This window comes from Pelobates fuscus, chromosome 1 (assembly GCF_036172605.1).
Source record: "Pelobates fuscus isolate aPelFus1 chromosome 1, aPelFus1.pri, whole genome shotgun sequence".
Taxonomy (NCBI): Eukaryota; Metazoa; Chordata; class Amphibia; order Anura; family Pelobatidae; genus Pelobates; species Pelobates fuscus.
In genome coordinates, this window is record NC_086317.1 from 102,102,730 (window position 1) to 102,123,948 (window position 21,219).

At 38.6% G+C, this 21,219-nt stretch overlaps 2 protein-coding genes across 11 annotated transcripts in view; one reads left to right on the top strand and one right to left on the bottom strand.

The window, feature by feature from the left end:
- Nucleotides 1–21,219, bottom strand: part of CASK (calcium/calmodulin dependent serine protein kinase) — a 303,425-nt gene that overhangs the window by 141,680 nt on the left and 140,526 nt on the right. For all 9 annotated transcript variants that reach the window (XM_063450136.1, XM_063450134.1, XM_063450138.1 and 6 more), the window contains exon 6: nucleotides 6,839–6,941. In XM_063450136.1, coding sequence (XP_063306206.1) covers nucleotides 6,839–6,941 — 103 coding nt within the window. The remainder of the gene's footprint in view (nucleotides 1–6,838; nucleotides 6,942–21,219) is intronic.
- GPR34 (G protein-coupled receptor 34) lies at nucleotides 7,940–16,578 on the top strand. Of its 2 annotated transcripts, XM_063450139.1 has the most exons (3): nucleotides 7,940–8,031; nucleotides 11,730–11,806; nucleotides 14,747–16,578. In XM_063450139.1, the coding sequence occupies exon 3, from the start codon at nucleotides 14,759–14,761 to the stop codon at nucleotides 15,902–15,904; it is 1,146 nt and encodes a 381-aa protein (XP_063306209.1). In that variant the 5' UTR covers nucleotides 7,940–8,031; nucleotides 11,730–11,806; nucleotides 14,747–14,758; the 3' UTR covers nucleotides 15,905–16,578. The 2 variants fall into 2 exon arrangements, with proteins under 2 accessions (XP_063306209.1, XP_063306210.1); XM_063450140.1 differs by lacking the exons at nucleotides 7,940–8,031; nucleotides 11,730–11,806 and adding an exon at nucleotides 12,314–12,427.

Consider the following 21,219-nt stretch of genomic DNA (forward strand, 5'->3'; position numbering starts at 1 on the left):
AACAATGTATTGACTATCCACTGACTTCAGGTGGAAGGGGTAAAGATAACTTTCTTGGTTTGTGCTCCGCAAGAGGGAAATATACACAGCTTAATACTGTTGTAAGAGAGTATCAAAGTGAAGTGCAACCAACAGTTAAAACAACAATACAAGTACTCCAGAAATGCGTTTTGCTTGTGAGCTGCTTACTGAACTGAAGAGGTAGACTAGCGAAATGATTACCTACATTGTTTAACCATTGTTTTTAATTTTAATTTTTTTTGCAATAAAGCCATTTTAGCAGCCTGGTCACCCCATTTATTGGAGACATCAGAAAGAGGTAGTGTAAACCTTAGCTACACAAAATCTGCATACTTAAACTATGTTAGGAGGCTGCTCTTTTGACAGTACAATTTTGAGTTTCATGTTGATACTCTCAAACAGTATTATGCTATATACATTTCTCACTTGAGATAAACTGTGATGAAGATGTGAAATACATTGTGAGACATCTTTAAATTCAGGGTTCCTGTTTTATTACCTCTGGAGACATACAATGTAGCAGCATTCCTACACAGCCTGAACAGTAAAAGACCCAGAAGTGTACATAGCTAAGGCTAGCTTACTAGCTCTGGTCACTGAGTGCTTCATTGTAGCACATAGCGCAATATCGTTTGACCACCTATAGGACGATTTTATAATTTTCAAAGGCACATGCACTAAAAAGATGAGTATATTTAGATAAGTGCTGTTGTAACACTTAAGATGGCATCTTCGGACACATCTTAAGAGTTGCTTAATATACTGAAAGTGCTAAATATATTTCTTAAAAATACACATTTTATAGTTGTTTAAAAACATAGTTCTATCTAATGCGAAAATTTAAGTCTGATGCACCATTTTTTTGGCCTCTTAACTCTTGGCCACAGTTCCTAGATTCGAGAAAAGTTTATCAAGACAGGTCTAAAGTGTTCACCAATAAATGTACAAATTGAGCTTTAAACACTTCAGAGGCCTGCCATTTTATATATGCAGCACCCCTAAGGCTAGGTTGGCAAAAGGAAAATATGAAGTGTTATTTAATATGCTTTATATTAACATGTTGAAAATGCAACGTATTGCAAACAGTTTACAATGGTAACAAAGTAAAATTTGTGCTATTTCCGCTCTAGTTCTGTAAAAATAATTATGCTTAAACGTGTCTTTAATTTTTAAGATTATAGTTGTTTGCAGCAAAAACAATACAATGATAAGTGATATAACAACATTAACAAATTCCAAATTTAAATTCATGGGCCACTTTATTGTGAATCTCTTATTCATAAATTGTGTAGATGACAAATTAAACGTGAAGTACCGGTAGTTATAAATAAACAGAGTGCTAGTGATATCATCCACAAATATGAAACTTAGCAGTGGCTGTAGTAGTTGCCTGTTAAGTATATATATCTCAGTATGATGTTGGCATCCCCCAACTCCACAATTTCTAACTGCCCTCTAGGAGTATTGGTAAAATCCTCTTTCTTGATCAACACTATCCTAGAGTGCAGACAGATTGGCTAGCATAATCTTATTAGAAGAGCTACCAAATTACCACCTCATGGGACATGTTGCCAGGAATTATATTTGTATAAGTCATTCAGTAGTTTTCCATTCTTTTCCCACTATCCTCGTATTTATGAATATACATTTTTAGTGCATATCAAGTAATCATTACAGGCATCTAAAATGGTGCTGTTAGCTGCTTAACAGATCTTATCTGAAGAGATGGATATGGAAAGTTAGATTAAGATATCACAGAGTGTAGTTGGATGTTTAAGGATTCCAAGCCAGTGTGGAATATAAAGTTAAGAGCAATATTCAACCAATTTTAAATTGTATATTAAGTTTAATCTGAGTGTGATGAAGTGATGCACTGAAACGGTCTGAGATCCACTTATAAAGAATGGTCTGAAGTCATTGCATTTACCACTGACAGCCGCACACCACCATCTAATGCAGATCGCAGAAAATGGGTTTCTTAAGGAATATATTATGGCAGTTAGTAAGGAAATCCGTTGCGAGTGATATGACAAAAACAAAAAGAAACACAAGGCCGATTAGCGACCTAAATTGAGTTCTTCACGTTGGTGAAATACTGTGGATGTTTCACTTCCACATGTTTCATACAACTCTAAACCTAATTGGAGAGATAGGCCGTAAGCACAGGTGCTGGCTTAGTCCAGTGCTCCCAGCCTAGCAGTGATATCCAAATTTGGATTGACATACTTCTTGTGTTAAACTCTGTGGCAGTAGAATGCAAGGCTTTTCTGTTCCCCATAATATAGTTTATAAGGATAGCTATTTACCCCAAAATCCCATAGATTGCATTAGAATTTCACTAACTTAAATATATACTCTTTCAAAAGATTTATACAATACAAAGAAGAGACTACTTTATCTTACAGGAATGCTCAAAGCCAATAGTCCTTAGCTTACTTACAAACATAACATTTACTTTCAAACCTGACTAAATGAATATGCATACTTGTAGCAAAATTAACTTATTAATTCCAGACGGGAATTCCAATTTCAATGTAGACATTAAAAAATAAAAAAGTTAAAAAATTAAATCACACTTTAAGGATTGCATTCATCCTATCATATCCCAGTAGTCAATGTGTGTGTGTGTGGCACACTTTGAAGTGGCTGATTGTGTTTTAAGAATATAATCTCTGCATACAGTTGGAGAAAGAGAAAAAGTAAGAACACCAAACTATGTTGCATGCAGTCTCAATTGCAGAATAACAAATGAATGCATAAACAAGAAATCTGAACCCATTCCTGGTGTTCTAGATTTCAGATTATATATACATATGTACTGTGTTTTCATTACTTGGGTTACATAATTAAATTCATATAATAAAGCAAACCGTAAAAGAAATGTACACCTTCGAGGAAAAGAAATGAACTGAACAGAAGTAGTTTCATACACACTCTTGTTGCTTATTTGGAGACATTTTCAGCACTCTAAAGAATGTATGTATAGGAATTGTTAAAAAAGAAATACAAACTATTGTTTTATTTCTATTCTTTGAGTTTGGTTCGTAATGTCCAGCAATCCAGATAGTATCTGTATCTGCATTTTTTTTCCAATGAGGTTTAGATGTTCTAGCCATTTTTTTTGCTTTGTTATACAATTCATGTGGGCTTTTTTTTTTTTTTTTTTTAAACACAATCTGAAGATTGTTGCAGCTTACTATATAAAACATGTTTTTCTGTAATAGGGATGCTTAAATTAACACCAACTGGTTTCTATTAATTAAATTTAAAAATAGATTATTTTAGTCTACATACAGGATGCATGATAAATGTGTGAAATTCAGACAGCGAAGGGTCTGTTCATTCAACTAGACACTTTAGATTTAGAAGATAGCATGATACTTGTTATGTTCTAGAAATATAAAAGTTATAGAAATTTGTGACTTTTACATTACTTTTCAAAAAAATGCACAATATGTGGAAATTAGTTTTAAATACCATTGTGCAACGGTGTCATTTACTGCAGGACTATGATTTCATTAAGTTTGTAGCCATGAGGAAAAAACATATAGTACTTTAAGGATGTATGTGGAAATCCGCTCACAAAATAAAAACAGACTAATACAAATAAAAAATATAAAAAAAGTATACAGAAGGAGAGCTTTTCCCCAGGGGTGAAGCAGTTACACATCTGTCACCAGCAATGCGTGCTAACATGAGATGTAAACTATGTACAGAACTCTAACCCTGAAACACTGCATATCCAGGCTCCAACCACCGTGACCAATTTAAAAAGAAGACATGGTCAAAGTGGTTAGAGTAACACTATAAATTTAAATTCTCACTGTAGTGAAAAAAATGAATTCAAGGAAAACACAAAAACAAAAAACCTTCAAATACTGTGCATGATGCAGCAAAGAGTAGTGCTAATACATGAAGTCTTAAAGGAAACATAACTACCTACAGATGGACAGACCTTGCACCACAATTTGAGCAAAAAACACTTAAAGGGACACTATAATTACCAAAACAATTTTAGCTTATTGAAGCAGTTTTGGTGTATAGATAATTTCCCTGCAGTGTCACTACTCAATTCTCTGCCATTTAGGAGTTAAATCACTTTGTTTATGCCTTAGTCACACCTCTCTGCATGTGACTTGCACAGCCTTCCTAAATACTTCCTGTAAAGAGTCAGCTAATGCTTATACTTCTTTCTTTTCAAAATCTATATAATTTAAAATGTATTCCCTGCACCGTTGATAGCTTGCTAAATCCCACAGAAGCCTCCAGTGTATGATTAAAGTTCAGTCTAGAGAGCAGGCAATAAGAACTTTTAAAGTAAGTTACATCAAATTGAAAGTGAAACCATTTTTTTTCATGCATGGTGTGAGAGTCATAGCCAGGGGAGGTGTGGCTAGGGCTGCATGGACAAACAAAAGTGATTTAACTCCTTGCAGATACTTGAGCAGTGAGACTGCAGAATTATGGTCTATACACAAACTCTTTTATTGAGCTAAATTTGTTTTGGTGACTATAGTGTCCCTTTAATTTGCTTGAAATTTCACTTTAAACACAATATTTAGGTGAGACGTCTGAAAGGGACAATAAAGTTGTATATGTCCAAACTGTACAGCGACTTATGGGATAGTTTATAGTTTTCATTAGGCTTACAAAAGGTATGTTCACTTATTCAAGTGCTTCTTATTCTTCTTTATTTCATGAATTAAAAGTTTTGAGTTTTGAAAAGGATTGTTTTTGCATACAAAGCTATGGGAGCACCAGACAACTTTGTGGGTTTCTTTCTTCCTCCAGACCCTTTGTGTGTGTGTTTCTCACACAACAACTTTGTGTGCTTTTTTTCCTCTTCCCTAGTCCTTTTGTGTGTCTCGTCCCCCCCCCCCCCCGGTCCCTTTGTGTATCTATTTCTCCCCTCAAGCCCCTTTGTGCGTCTCTTTCTGTGTGCTTTTTTTCCTCTTCTGTGCACCCAGTTGGCCCTCACCAGTCCTTCTGTGCACCACTTCGTCCATTCATCTGGCTTCTCCCCCTCTCCCTTCCTGTTCGTGTTTTCTATCTACATTGGACCTTGCTGCTTTTATCCAGCAGATTCTCACATCGAATATCTTGGTGGGGAATATACCACCCATGCCATATGGATTGAGCAAATCCTATTTTTCTCTTTACTAGTGAGTACGTCTCCTTTTATTACTTTTAACAGTGAGCACTATATATTTTTTTAATTTCTATTTTATTTACATACCACTCTGGTGCAATTCTGCTGATATACTCCTGCAGTTTAAAAATTGGGAACTCCTAAATAACCAAAAGCAGGGGCCACTACACTCGTGTCACTAAGAGAAATTGTTTGTGTATATCCAAATATTTATGTTCACTCCCATTCAGTGTCCCAAATATACTACACTGCAGCTGTTTTCTGTTTCTGTTTCATATTATCCAGAGTCTTCCCACTGGATCAAGATATCAAGTAAATGCACAGGCGAGGATTGTACCGCCCTGGTGCATATACTTGGAGCTAATTATCAGCTCCCAAAAAAATTGTACATGCAATTCTTTTATTTATTTCACCAATACCATAAACATATGACACCATATCCCGTATCTTGTTTTACATAGTGACCCATTCTGACTTGTACCCGGTTACACTCCTAAGGCATTGCTTCCCTCCACCACATCTATGACAAGAAAGGAAAGACGCTAGTTTGGGTTGTCCACGCTGCCTACCTATACTGCAAACAAGTGCTAGAAACCTCTCACTTTGCGCCATTCTCTCCCCTCCCTGCTGACCTCTCTCAATGTAGTGTGGCTGAGCCAACAGTGGTGGTGGATCTTCTATATGCTCTATTCCATATAACAGGAAGTTGGTCATTGCTCCCAGCGAGCAGCTTCCTGATAGACCAGCAGAGGATAAAGAAGATCCTCTAGAAGCAGTCTGCTCGGCCATGCTACATGAAGTGACCGGCAGGAGGGGTAGCGCTGTGCAGTGGGTTCCCCTATTGCCTGTCACCTGGACATTGTGCCCTACTGGTGATGTACCCTACTAAGCTGCTTAATTTGCACCCCTCGATCCTCAATTTGAGGTATTTCAGCCCAGTAATATATTATAGAATATCAGCTGTAATCCAAGCACATCTATTGTATTAAGACACTGAGGATGCCATTTTCAGTTAGTCAGATGACTGAACAAATTGAAATTGGGAACTGCCATTTCCAATTGTTTTTAACGCTTTGTTTACTCATCTCTATACTTGACAAATATGCGAGGTGAGGTGTGAAAAATTTAATTAAATGCAGTAATCCACAGTACGTTATGCTGCAACTAGGGCTATTTTAGCTCTCTGTCAGTCATTGTTAAAGAATCTGTCCTTCACATCTGGCAGTCAGCATAGAAAAAGCACACAAAGAAGAAGAAAAAAATTAAACAAAGTTTCTCTTACTCCTATGTATTAGCAATGTTTGCTCTGCTTTGCCTTATCTGAACTAGATTATGATGTTCTTTTCTGAATATTTAATACAGATGTATAGGAAAACAGAGGACCTTTTGGAAGATTGTCAGGGTTTTCTTCAGTAGTGTAAAGTTTAAAGAAGTGACAGTTCCCCTTGAACACCTTCCAAGCTTTTTTTGCTCAGATTTAGTCTTGTATAACATCATGTTCTCCAAAATTATTTCAAGTGTATGACTTTATATAAAAAGTTTGGTTAAGAAACGTAAATTTTGCTGAAATTAAATCACACACATATTTAAAAGCTCTCAAACCTTTTCCTATTTTCTTTCGAGACATACCTTAAATGCAAATATAAATAATTTTTAGACACAACTTACCTCCAGCTACTAACCCAGACTCCCCTAACTGTATTGCGACTCCAAAACCTCCAAGCTTGACTGGTGCAGAGTTTTCTTTTGAAGCAAGGAGTACACAGTGTGGCTTAAAGAAAAAAGAAAATGAGAGTTCAATATAATAAATTAATGGAAACAAATTACTTCAACAGATTAAAATTGCAAACATAAATGGCATTTCGAAAATTAAAAGTGTCAAAAATATCACCAATTTCCAATTAGGAATAAAGGTATGTAAGCACGTGCCAAAAATAGCTTGCACAAGGAAACTTTAAACAGAAGCTCAGACCAGGTGTTATTGTCTCATATAGACCAGTGATCTGTATAGATAACATTAGAACATCAAAAGAACAGCATTTGTTGCTTCAATTACAGTACATGGTGAAGCTGCAAATAAAAGTGAACAGGTCAATAGATACCCTCATTTAATTATGCATTTTTTTCTACTGGGTGTATATATAAAAACAGCTTGTAAAACCTGAAATTATCTTGTCTGCTGCTTTTGCAAGACCTCCCCTTCAAATTAAGCCCATGCTTTCTGTGCATGTCCAATTAAAGACCTCCCAAAGCAGCTTCTCTGGGCAATTGCTGCCTCTTGAGTTAAAGAACCACTATAGTGCCAGGAAAACAAACTCGTTTTCCTGGCACTATAGTGCCCTGAGGGTGCCCCCACCGTTTTAAATTTTTAGACCACGCGTTTCAATCTGCAACAAACCTTTTAGATTTGTATTTCAGCTACTGTTCTCCAGTACAGTGACAACCCACATGTATACCTTCTCCCCCCCCCCCCTAATCCAACATATCAAAATTACATGTACAGAAGTAACTTTCAAGTAGGTTGTTGGTTTCAAGGTTAAAACCAATCAAACAAAAAAAAAACCCATAAAAAATAAAATACAGTTCTGATTATCAAGTTGAAAGATAGTCTGACAAAGGCCAGCACATGACACGTGGTTGGCACTAAAAAGAAAAAAAAATAGAAAAAATGGAGAAGAAGAAATGCTATATTCTAGTAAATACGGTAATTGAACTATTCCATTTTTACTTCCTTAGGCAGCAGTTTTTCAAAGTCTTATAGAGAAGTAAGTTCTCGCAACATTTCTAATACAGCGATTTCAGATATTTGAGCTTGATCAAAGCAGTGAAAGCTCAAAATACAGTAAAAACAACAAAAAAAGGTAAGTCATCATATTTTACATTCAATTCTTGTGCAGCATGTATTATGTATGTTTAGTGGACTGATTACACCTGTGTTTTGGCACATACATCCAGACATATTAGGCAGCATGCACAAAATATATTGATGATGGCTTATAAAATGTGCCCAGAACCCCAACATTACAACATTTCCCTTAAACATATGATTACTGTTATGTAGCTTTTATATTACATATTTGTAAGGTAGGATAAGTGTGTTTGGCTTGGGGGATAGTGTGCTAGGATTATGTAGCGTTTAAGGGGAAGATTACTCTTGTGGCAGCACTGTAATAGGTTGGTGATTAGAAGGAAGTATAATCATTAGGAATGTAACCCCCACTAGTTTTACTGAAACATACATGTCCAGGTTCTGCCTGAGATCAGGATCCCCAAACTGCAGACAGGTGAACCTTACATTGTTATACATTCATTAAAGGATATCATTTAATTAATGGATATAATTTCGGAATTCTAAAACATGAACGGTCTATTAAAATAACATACATATCACATAATATATAATTAAATGTCTAGTTGAAATGTCCCTGTAAAAAAACTACTGGCTTCTTTGATAAGGAAAAATCTAACCTCTTACTATTTCCATTTAAGTTAAAACTTTATCGATTTCAAACTAAATTTAAAACAAAAACATTTGATTGCTTTACGGGCTTGTGTGTTGCTTGGAACACAATTACAAAAAAAGTTTTCCATGAATCTCAAATGTGTAGTTGTAAAATTGTAAATTAACGCTAACAATGCAAATTAAACAAAGCAATCAAAGAGAAAGAAACAATACCAAATGACTAAATTTGACTTTAAAAAAAATTAACACATCTCATATATATCTATCTCATCTAACAAACACAAAATGGAATATATAATATATACACACACATACATATATATATACACACACACACAGAAAGAGATAAATTCCTAAAAGGGTGATTCACAATATACTAAAAATGTTTAATCAAATATAGCCTGCTTAACACCTTACATAACTCCTTTTGCAGAATCATCCTGCAGACCGCCCAAGACCATACACCATGGTCTAGGACAGTGTTTCCCAACCCAGTCCTCAAGGCACACCTACCAGTCCAGGATTTAAGGATTACCCAGTTTTGTCTAAGGTGTTTTTTCTTTTTTTTCTAAAACACCTTAGACAAAACTGGGTAATCCTTAAATCCTGGACTGGTAGGTGTGCCTTGAGGACTGGGTTGGGAAACACAGGTCTAGCAGAGGCTTAAAAATCAGTGCATCTTTAAAAGGGGATGTAACTTACCAGTATTTTTAAAAACACATTAACTTACACCTCAATGACGCAGTGCAATTTATCTCTCTAGAAAATAAGAGCGAACAGCAAGCTAAAGGACTTTAGGCATCCTGAGTGTAACCTTAACAATACTTATGCGGACTTGAGATTGGAGCACAAAAGCATTTTTCCTTAGGATGTGAGATGCTTAGCTTGCAAAAGAGACAACTTTAGGGACTTCGGAAAATAATAATAAAAAAAAAACTAACATATGCAAATGAAAAAGGTATACATGGGTGGTAACATTTTAATAGAGAGTTGCAGCAGAATACAAAAATGGGCTGCTTGCATTATTGGGACACATGAGGTCTGAATTTAACCAAAATACTAAACATGATAAAATGGTTAAAGAAACACTACAGGGTCAGGAACACAAGCATAGTGTTAAAAACATTATTTAACCCCCGGGCCTCTCTTGCTACTCTTAAATATAGTGAAAAATCACTATTTCCAGCACCACATGGGTCTGCCAGCGCTGGTTCCGCCCCAATCCGCCTCCTTTTCTGACATCATAAGAATTGATTATCTCAGCAAATCGCAATGTTTTCCCATAGGTAGCCATTAAGCATCTCCTCACATATATGCATTGAATCAATGCATCTCTATGAGGAAAGATTAGTATCTCTATGCAGGGTGTGGAGACTATGAATGTCAATGTTGCACACTTTAGAGCACTGACCCAGGAAGCATGTCTAGAGGCCATCTGAGTGCCACTGGTGGTGTCCCTAGGCTGTAATGCTGTGACTGCTGTGCAACGCCTGCAGGGAAAGGCTATAGACACCAGAACTACTACATTAAGTAGTACTTCCGGTGACTATCTTGTCCCTTTAAAATTCTCAGGAATTCACAAGAACCCCAAAAGGATCCAAAAAGTGCATTAACAGCACAATATGTAGTCATACATTTTCAGTTCTCCTTTTTGGTTTTATAAATGGAAAACTGCACTGATGCAAACTTTCATTTTGTAGTTATTTATTAAAGTCAATGAAGTCTAAAAACTAAATATAAAAAAACGGAGCACCTGCCACGAAGAGATTTAGCCTCATACGGGTATATAATGATATCTTAAAGCTTTTTTTTTTTTTTTTTTTTAAAAACATCTACGGCTGAAAGTAACTGAATATATTTGACAGCACAATGTTAACTTTTAAAAACTTATTTCCCAAATATGTATTTACACATTTTTGCTGCTATGTTTTAGTGGTAGCCTCATACACCTAAAACATAATGGCCCAATTCCAAGTAAGAATTGGCTCTCCATTTCCATAAAAGACAATAGCTGATTTTAAGGATTTTACATATAGCCTGATTAAACGAAACACTGATTAAAATGGATTAACTGTGCATTCTTAGAATCACCCCTTTCAGCCTTTACAACAAAGAATGAAAAGGTATCACCTGGAATGATTTCCCCAAAAGGTAGAGAGCTATGCATAATTTTGCTACTGAGTATTAATAGCAAAGATATGTAACTAGATTGACAATGTGGCATTTTACCAGTTACAAATATTGTTTCAATCGATCAGATGCTTTACTTATAATGCTCACTGCCTAAATTAGATTTTTTTGATAGCACATTTTACAAGCTATTTTTATTTTAAAGCGGTTTTCATGCAACGAATAAGGTTAGCCAACAGGAAGTTCTCTATTAAAAAGTATGGGTGTATATAGTTCCACATATTTTGTACAATGTGTCAATTTTTTTCAAAAATGTATTGCCTCTTTTTGTATAAACTGTGCTACCAACAAGTTAGCATGGTTCAATTCACGGTTATCTCAGGAGAGACCTTCACCTCTTGTCCCTTCTTCTGTCTGTAAATTGCTGGTCAAATTTCCTCATTTTATAATGGAAAATTGCAGTGGAATGCGTTAGCGCTACATAAATGCTAATAATTATCAAGTTTTATTCCTAGATTGCAAATTAATTCTGGGGTTTAAAGTCACTACTACCACCATTTCTTTATTATTAAGTACCGGTACTCCTGTCTCGCAAACTGGGAGCAGCTTTGCCCATTTTTCACTGCTATTCACTTTCAATAAATCTTACTAAGTTGGTCCCTGCCTTGTCTCATACCTGACCATGTGCATGTAAGAAAAGTAGCTGTAGTAAGAAGCAAAACCTGGAGAACTGTTGTAGACATTTGTTCTGAGATAACTGTATACTGCACAGTGCTATATTTGCAGAACAGCCAGATGAAAAAAGCAAAAACTATTTTTACAAACAATTATAACACATTGGACACTAAAGACAAAAATTGGCATTTTGCCAAATATATAGATCCATATATACCTGTGTTTTTTTAAATGCCTTAGAAATGGTGGTAAAACAGGCTGCTAACAATTCCTCTCTCTGTTTCCTTATAGGTGAACACCCTACAACTGCAATAGTGACATTGAGTCCACAAATTAGTGGCTACATACCTGACTCTCCTGGGTAACATGTAAGCAATTTAAACATACATCCCAAGTTTCATTATTCACACCAGCTGCATTCAGAGTTATGCGATTAGTTGCAAAAGTAAATGCAAGTAATCATTCTCAGAACGAAGTAACTTAAATGTTTTACATGGTGGAGGATGCTAAAGGCATGCAGTATGCATACTTTCTGGCTTTTTTAAGCTAATATACTTTTCTTAGTGTTTATTTAGCTCAGCAGTGTCCTCTACTGGACAGATAATATCTGAACTGACTGTGACATCTCAACATACTCAGTGAGCTTCAAATAATTTATCATCATCAAATAGCCCTCAGTTTTGGTCAATATTCCTATTCTATTCTGCAACTCTTTGCCAATTAATTTTGACTCAAGTACGATGAGATCATATTGCAGGTCCACAGTGGTGATGCACGGCTAATGCATAAAAGCAAAAAACAAGTAAATGAATACATTCTCCAGAAGATGCAGATTGTAGAGACCAAGATTTATGACTGCCAACATCCCACAGAAATGAAACACTGCAACTATATTCCATACAATACCATGCAGCAGGGATTTAAAGGATTAAAGAATATGAAGTGGAGAAATTTCCTTTCCATTGACATATGAACAGAGAGACCAAGCTGTACGTACTTTAATTCATTAAAGAAAACACATAGAAAAACTATTTTGAAACTTAAAAAGACATTCCAAACACTATCACAACATATACTCCATGCACAGGTTATAATACAAATAAATCCATGTCTTCCCTATCCCTAGTCAATATAGCTGCAATAATCTCTGCAACTAGTATTACCATAGAGTATAGCTTCTCCCAGACAGAGACAATTATTTGTCTGACGTGCACATTCTACAAATCTTAATTGGCTTTATACAGGCTCTCATTTTCTCTACTGTTACTACTGGCTTGCCACATCTTTCTACTAACATTACTAAATATAATGTACTAGAGGTGGCCAAACTTCATGTCTATAAGATTTCCTCCCCTTCCACCATGTTTCAGCTTACATCCCCTGTGTAGCCTAGCCGAACCGCAGACCATGGTAGAGGAACTTCTTTCCCTCCACCCAGTCTGACATTAAGATGTTAGGCACCCTCAGTGAGTGCACTGTCAGACCGGGTGTAGGGAAACAAGCTCCTCTACCACTCTCTGGGGCTCAGCCATGCTACAAGGAATGACAACCAAGAGGGTAGTGCTGTGTAGTACTGCGCCCCCCAGGCTGGTACGGCCTAAGACAGCCGTCTATGGTAGCGTATTCCTTAAAAAAAAAAAAAAAAGTTTTGCGAGCCGCATTGAACTGTTTAACAAACCGCAGTTTGGCCATGTCTGTTATATACTCTAAAAAACATACTATAGATGTTTTTTTTTTTATGGAGCACTATATTACAGCACAAGAGAAAAAAAGAAAGCTAAACAGATTAGACGGAAATTGCACACCGACGTAACTCAACCTCACCCTGTCACTTTCCAGACTATAATATTTATACTGTGAAAAGTTATTAAACTATACATAATTTAGATCCTTTGAACTTGACATTACTGTTGTGTGTCATTTGAGGGCAAATTATCTACATACAGTCATTTTGCCCACTCCTATGCGCCATGCCGTGTGTGGTGGAAGCAAGCTATATTTTAACATAACATTTCTTTAAACTGGAACCAAATCAGCAGACAGCCAATCCCAATTCATACAACTTGTTTGAAAAGAAACACCTTTTTCAAGTCAGTTTTTGAATGGTTTCGTTGAAAGCTTGAGTTGATTGCTCTGAGCCAATCTGTAACGCCGCTGCCAGATTCTGAAAGAGCCTTCAAGTTTAAAGATTTTGAGAAAACAGAAGGAGATTCGGAGCTGGACCACAGCGTTTGGGGTTAAACTGTTCAAGAACATTTTATCCCCTAAGGGACCTCCTGTCACCACCACAACTTAATTTTGATATAGTTATGGTACCCAGTGTTCTTTTATAGAAGCAATTTTGGTGTATAGATCCTGCCTCTGAATTCTCACTGCTCAATTATCTGCAATTTAGGAGTTACCGTATTTATTCGAGTATAATGCGCAAAATTTTGTACCGATTTTTAATCTAAAATTAGGGGTGCGCATTATACTCGAATAAATATTAGCCCAGCAGAAGAGGGAGGGAGTGGGTGCTTCGATAATACCTCCCAGGACCGCCGGGCTCATTACAAGCCCGGCGGTCCTGGGGTGGCGGGCAGCAAGCGTTTACTCACCTCCCTGCAGCTCCTCCAGCTCCCTAGTGTGAATCTCGCGAGACCCGCGGCCAGCTCGGCCGCGGGTCTCGCGCGATTTACACTGAGGAGCTGGAGGAGCTGCAGGGAGGTGAGTAAACGCTTGCTGCCCGGCAGTCCTGGTAAGTATTATCGGAGCACCCCCTCCCTCTTCTGCTGGGCTAATATTTATTCGAGTATAACGAGCAACCCTAATTTTAGATTAAAAATCGGTACAAAATTTTATACCGATTTTTAATCGAAAATTAGGGGTGCGCGTTATACACGTGTGCGCGTTATACTCGAATAAATACGGTAAATCACTTTTGTTTCTGTTTATGCAGCCCTAACCACACCTCCCCTGGCTGTGACTCAGGCTGCATGGAAAAAAGTATTCATTTTCAGATGTTAATTTACTTAAGACATTTTTATCTTGTTTTCATCTTCTCTGTAAATGTAACTTTAATCACATATAGGAGGCTCCTGCAAGACTAGCAAGCTATTAACAGTGCAGGAGACAAGAAATTGCTTTATTAAGCTAAAGTTGTGTTGATGATTATAGTGACACACACACACACACACACACACACAATCAAGTGGCCTGTCTAGTAAAGCCATTCTGTGATTATGGTGAATGGTAGTGTTTTTCCAAGTGCTGCAGTTAGATCTTGACACTATGAATAAGTAATTTTGTTGCTTTTTTTTTTTTGGCAGGTGAAGCAAGACATGGATGCTATATTTTCTTCTACAGCTAGTCACACCACATATAGAAATGGAGTAATGTATAATTTTTCTACAGTTTCAGAATTGCTTACTACAGGAGCATCTAACAAATCAGAGTGTTTAAAGGATGAACGATCACTTGGTGTTGCTCTAGCTGTTTTATATGGAATAATTTTTGTTATTGGTCTGCTGGGCAACATATTAGCCTTATATGTTTTTCTATGTGTCCACAACAAGAGGAATTCGGTGCAAGTTTACCTCCTTAATACAGCTATTGCAGATCTGTTACTGATTTTTTGTCTTCCCTTTCGGATCGCATATTATCTTACACAACAGTGGGACATGGGCATAGTTTTCTGTAAAGTGATTGGAAATTTATTTTACCTGAATATGTACATGAGCATCATTCTTTTGGGTCTAATAAGCATAGACCGTTATATGAAAATGAAAAAGTCTCTACGACGGCACAGAGTGTCCAAGAGAAAACGTAGCATTCAAATTTGCTGTATTTTGTGGGTGGCAGGAGCCATAGCAGTGGTGGTTCTCATAACTGCTCAGTCAATGAGAGCACAATCAAACCCAAAAGAGTGTTTTTACTACACTGACAAAAAAGATGCAGTGTGGCAAGCAGTTTTCAATTACTTCATTGTGCTTGTCTTTTGGATTGTTTTTCTATCTCTAATCTTGTCCTATATGAAAATTGCAAAAAACCTTCTGAGAATATCCAAGGAAAGATCTCATTTGCCAAGTGCTGGGAAATACAATGGAACTGCATGGAAATCCTTTTTTGTGCTCTTCATCTTTACTATATGTTTTGTCCCATACCATACCTTCAGGATTTTTTATATTACATCTCAACTGAAGAATACTTCATGTTACTGGACAGATATTATTCACAAAACCAATGAGATAATGCTGGTATTTTCTGCTTTGAACAGCTGCCTAGACCCAGTAATGTACTTTCTACTATCTAGCAGCATCCGCAAAACCACATTTCAGCTGCTCTGCAGAGTCAGTCGGGACTCCATGAGGAGCGAGAGCAATACTTCAGACCTTCATCATGGACATACGTTGAATGAAAACGCTTGCGCATCCACTCATAGTCTTCATTCACGTAGTATCATTAGTCCGAAGCTTGTCAAAAAATAAGTTTTGTTTAGGTAGACTACAACAGACCTGTGTCATAAATCAAATGAAACATCTGAACAACAGGTCCACTTGCTAATGTAATATTGATTACTGGAACCATAACAAAATAGATTTCAATAGTGCAATGTAGGATATTGAGATTATTCAGAATTGTACCAAAACCTGGCATGGACCATCACTCTACTTATACTAATTATATGTTTATAGATTATAGTCTAATTAACCTAATCTTGCGATGAAGACCAAAATTGAGCCACAAATAGAGCCGCAGAGTTTTCTAATCTAGCTTCTTTGCAGTGAGCCTGAAAAAAAGAAGTTTGAAATCTGGTATTGAGGAATGACCTGCAACTTTAGCAATATCTGCACTAAACATATCAGAATTAAATAGCAAATTGTAATCAAGGATTGTAAATATAACTGTATATAAGTTCAAAATACCAATATATACATATACACAAGTAAAGAAAGTGAAAATCTACCCGTTTTCTCTAACTGTGGGGTAGATAATGTGCTCTAACTCCTGGGTGGGGACTCAAAATGTGTTACCCATGCAATGCTAATGTTTCCCAAATAGTTGGGACAAGCAAATCCTGTTCATCAAGCCTCAAGTGAATTATTTGCTGTGGAAACACTGTCTTTCCCAGGGCAACAGCGGAAACTTTGACACTGGGAAGAGTGTAACGAAGGGGTTTGTTGAGCTCCGTATTTAATTACCGTATATACTCGAGTATAAGCCGACCCGAATATAAGCCGAGGCCCCTAATTTTATCCCAAAAAACTGGGAAAACTTATTGACTCGAGTATAAGACTAGGGTGGGAAATGCAGCAGCTACTGGTAAATTTCTAAATAAAATTAGATCCTAAAAAAAATATATTAATTGAATATTTATTTACAGTGTGTGTATAATGAATGCAGTGTGTGCGTATGTGTGTGTGTATGAGTGCAGCGTGTGTGTATGAGTGCAGCGTGTGTGTATGAGTGCAGTGTGTGTGTGTGTGTGTATGAGTGCAGTGTGTGTGTGCATGAATGCAGTGTGTGTGTGCATGAATGCAGTGTGTGTGTGTATGAATGCAGTGTGTGAATGCAGTGTGTGCAGGGCCGGTGCAAGGATATTTGCCGCCGTAGGCAAAAAAAAATTTGCCGCCCCCTCCCCCCCCATATGTCCTGACTTCCCCTCCTCCTCCCTCAGTGGTCCTTACCTCCCCACCCCCGTGTTCCTTCACCCCCCCCCCAGTGGTCCTGACTCACCCCTCCCCTAGTGGTCCTTACCCTCCCCTCCCCTAGTGGTCCTTATCCCACCCCCTCCCTCTCATAGTGGTCCTTATCCCCCTTCTCCCTCCCATAGTGTTCCTTATCCCCCCCATCCCTCCCATAGTGGTCCATATACCCCCCCTCCCTCCCATAGTGGTCCTTATACCCCCCTCCCTCCCATAGTGGTCCTTATACCCCCCTCCCTCCCATAGTGGTCCTTATACCCCCCTCCCTCCCATAGTGGTCCTTATCCCCCCCCCTCCCTCCCATAGTGGTCCTTATACCCCCCTCCCTCCCATAGTAGTCCTTATACCCCCCCTCCCTCCCATAGTAGTCCTTATACCCCCCCTCCCTCCCATAGTGGTCCTTATACCCCCCCTCCCTCCCATAGCGGTCCTTATACCCCCCTCCCTCCCATAGTGGTCCTTAACCCACCCCCTCCCTCCCATAGTGGTCCTTATCCCCCCCCTCCCTCCCATAGTGGTCCTTATCCCCCCCCCTCCCTCCCATAGTGGTCCTTATACCCCCCTCCCTCCCATAGTAGTCCTTATACCCCCCCTCCCTCCCATAGTGGTCCTTATCCCCCCCTCCCTCCCATAGTGGTCCTTATCCCCCCCCCTCCCTCCCATAGTGGTCCTTATACCCCCCCTCCCTCCCATAGCGGTCCTTATACCCCCCTCCCTCCCATAGTGGTCCTTAACCCACCCCCTCCCTCCCATAGTGGTCCTTATCCCCCCCTCCCTCCCATAGTGGTCCTTATCCCCCCTCCCTCCAATAGTGGTCCTTATCCCCCCCTCCCTCCCATAGTGGTCCTTATCCCATTATTATTATTATTATTTTTTTATTATTATCTTATTTTATTTATATATTTTTTTTCGTCCCCCCTCCCTGCTTGATATATGGCAGGGAGGGGGGCTCTCCTTCCCTGGTGGTCCAGTGGCAGTTCAGTGGGGGGAGAGGGGGGCTGGCAGAGCTGTACTTACCTCTCCTGCAGCTCCTGTCAGCTCTCTCCTCCTCTGCGCCGTCCGTTCTGCTCTTCTGTCAGCTTACACTGTAAGTCTCGCGAGAGCCGCGGCTCTCGCGAGATTTACACTGGGAGCTGACCGAGGTGCTGACCGGACGGCGCAGAGGAGGAGAGAGCTGACAGGAGCTGCAGGAGAGGTAAGTACAGCTCTGCCAGCCCCCCTCTCCCCCCAGTCTGTATTATGGCAATGCAAATTGCCATAATACAGACCTTGACTCGAGTATAAGCCGAGTTGGGGTTTTTCAGCCCAAAAAATGGGCTGAAAAACTCGGCTTATACTCGAGTATATACGGTACATTACAATTTAAAGTAACACTCCGGGCATTATGAACAGAACACCTGTTTAATTGGTTATTGTGGCTGTAGAGCAGGCTTTCTAAAAACTCTGTCCCTCTAGATGTTCCTATACTACAACTCCCATGATTCTATGAATGAAACAGATAGGCTGAGAGTCATGGGAGTTGTAGTTCAGCAACATCTGGAGGGCCAGTGTTTGGGGAAGCCTGCTGTAGAGCCTTAGCACAATCCCTCAGTTCACTGTTAAAACATTTTCTTGCAGTTAAACAGTGAACTAGTGTATATAGCCAACTTTGGGACTGGTTAGCACTTCCTTGTTAACCAGAGCGGCAATGGGGGTCAGTGATCGGTTGAGAGCTCTCATGTGACTCTCAGCCTAGAACTACACCCATTGCCACTCTACTAAGGCAATGCACTCATCATAACTATAAAGAGATGAAGTGGTTATAATTCCCATAGTGTGTCATTGAACAGGTTCTTCAGCTAACGTTACATAGCCATGACATCATTTATGTGCCTTTCAAAAATGGTTAAAAATGACTGTGCTAAACAGTTAAAGGGACACAATAGTCACCAGCACAACTACAGCTTAATGTAGTTCTGGTGAGTGTAATCATTTCCTTCAGTAATTTTCATGCAAACACTGCCTTTTCAGAGAAAAGGCAGTGTTTACATTGCTCGCTAGGGATAGCTCCTGTGGCCCCTCCTCAGATGGTCACTGGAGGTGCTTCCGGGGCAGTGCTGCACGGTAGGCAGCACTGCCGTTCAGCGTCTCCATGGAGACACTGAATTTTCCTCATAGAGATGCATTGATTCAATGCATCTATGAGGTGCCAATTGGCCAAAATGGCGTATGGACAAGCATGAGAATCTCCTGATTGGTGTTACTACTTGCGCCAGGTTTGGCCAAGGCTCAATGTTGCTGTGGCTTGCCTAAATGCTACCCCTCATTTTTGATTCAATCTTATCAATCAAAAAGAATTACTAGTGATACGAAACACTTGCTTGCAACATATGATTAGAGGTATTTTACTCTATCCAAAATTATATTATATTATATATATATATATATATATATATATATATATATATATATATATATACACACACACACACACACACACATATATCTAACAAAAAAAAAGTTTATTTTAATATTCTTTATGCATTCTCAACATCATTAAATATGAATAAAAAAAAAGTTTAAAATAGGGCAGAATGGAAAAATAAACTTTTCACAGTTTTGCTTATAACAATTTTTTTTTTTTTTAGACTCTGAGTGCAACTACACAAGAAAAATACTCAAAAAAAGTCTCACTTATAAGTCCTGATTATTAAATGCCTCATATGTCTAGGACCGGCATAGGCAACCTTCGGCACTCCAGATGTTTTCAATTAAAGGGACACTATAGGGTCAGGAATACAAACATGTATTCCTAACCCTATGGTGTTAAAACCACTATCTAGCCTCCCTTGCCCCCGTAAATATAGTAAAATCTTACTTGTATTCAAGTCTGCAGCTGCTGGCTCTGCCCCTGTCTGCCTCTAACCTGCCTGATGACATCATCAGAAGTGGTGGTTTGAGCCAATCACAATGCTTTCACATAGGACTGTCTGAAACTGTCGAGGAGGCAGATCAAGGGCAGAGCCAGCATAAGTCAAACACAGCCCTGGCCAATCAGCATCTCCTCATAGAGATGAATTGAATCAATGTATCTCTATGAGGAAAGTTCAGTGTCTGCACGCAGAGGGTGGAGACACTGAATGGCAGTGCTGCTCACTGTGCAGCACTGCCCCAGGAAGCAGCACTGGCAGCCATTTGAGGAGTGGCCAGTGAAGTTATCACCAGGCTGTAATGTAAACACTGCATTTTTTTCTGAAAAGACAGTTTACAGCAAAAAGCCTGAAGGTAATGATTCTACTCACTAAATGCAATAAGCTGTAGTTGTTCTGGTGACTATAATGTCCCTTTTATTTTATTTTTGTCAAAGTGAACATTACACTACGCCTAATCCTACACCAGCCCTAACTCAAAAGGATACTCTCTGCTGACATCCGTATGAATTACTGCAGAGGGATTACTCCAGTTACGCAGTACAGAGCACTCTAAGAGTACTCTCTTCTGTGTGATTGCAGCCTGAGACATAGATCTACCTCTCACTTTATATCTCCAGCATGATATTCCTTCCATTCACATAGTGATCGTGATGGGCAGCAGGCATATCCCAGTGCCAATTAATGTTGGGAGAGGAGAATGCAGGGAGACCATGGGTCTACCTCTCTTACAAAGAACCTCAAAATCCCCTAGGATTTTGAGATAATCAAGATGGCTGAATACGGTCATTCATCCACAGTGGTTTAAAGGGCTAAATGCAAAGCACATTATTAGGATTGCACGGAACATTCTAGCATCACAAAGTGTTTAATAAAACACTTCTTGGTTTGTGCTCTCAATTGCCACTTTTTATGCACAGAGTTTACATTAGCAGCCCTGAACTTTCTTTCTGGCAAACTAATAACGCTTCCAAGAGTAACACTAACGTAACACCCAACTGTCTATTTCACACCCACTCTGACAACACTTACCCAAGCAGGCCAATACTTCACCATAACGAGTAAAATGTGACAATTTTGCTAGAGAAGCAACTGCAGAACCGGAAAACCTCCTGAGGTTCATTTAGTAGATACTTTCACTTTCGCACACCTTATTTTGGTTGGTGGCATTTTGCCTCTTATGAACTT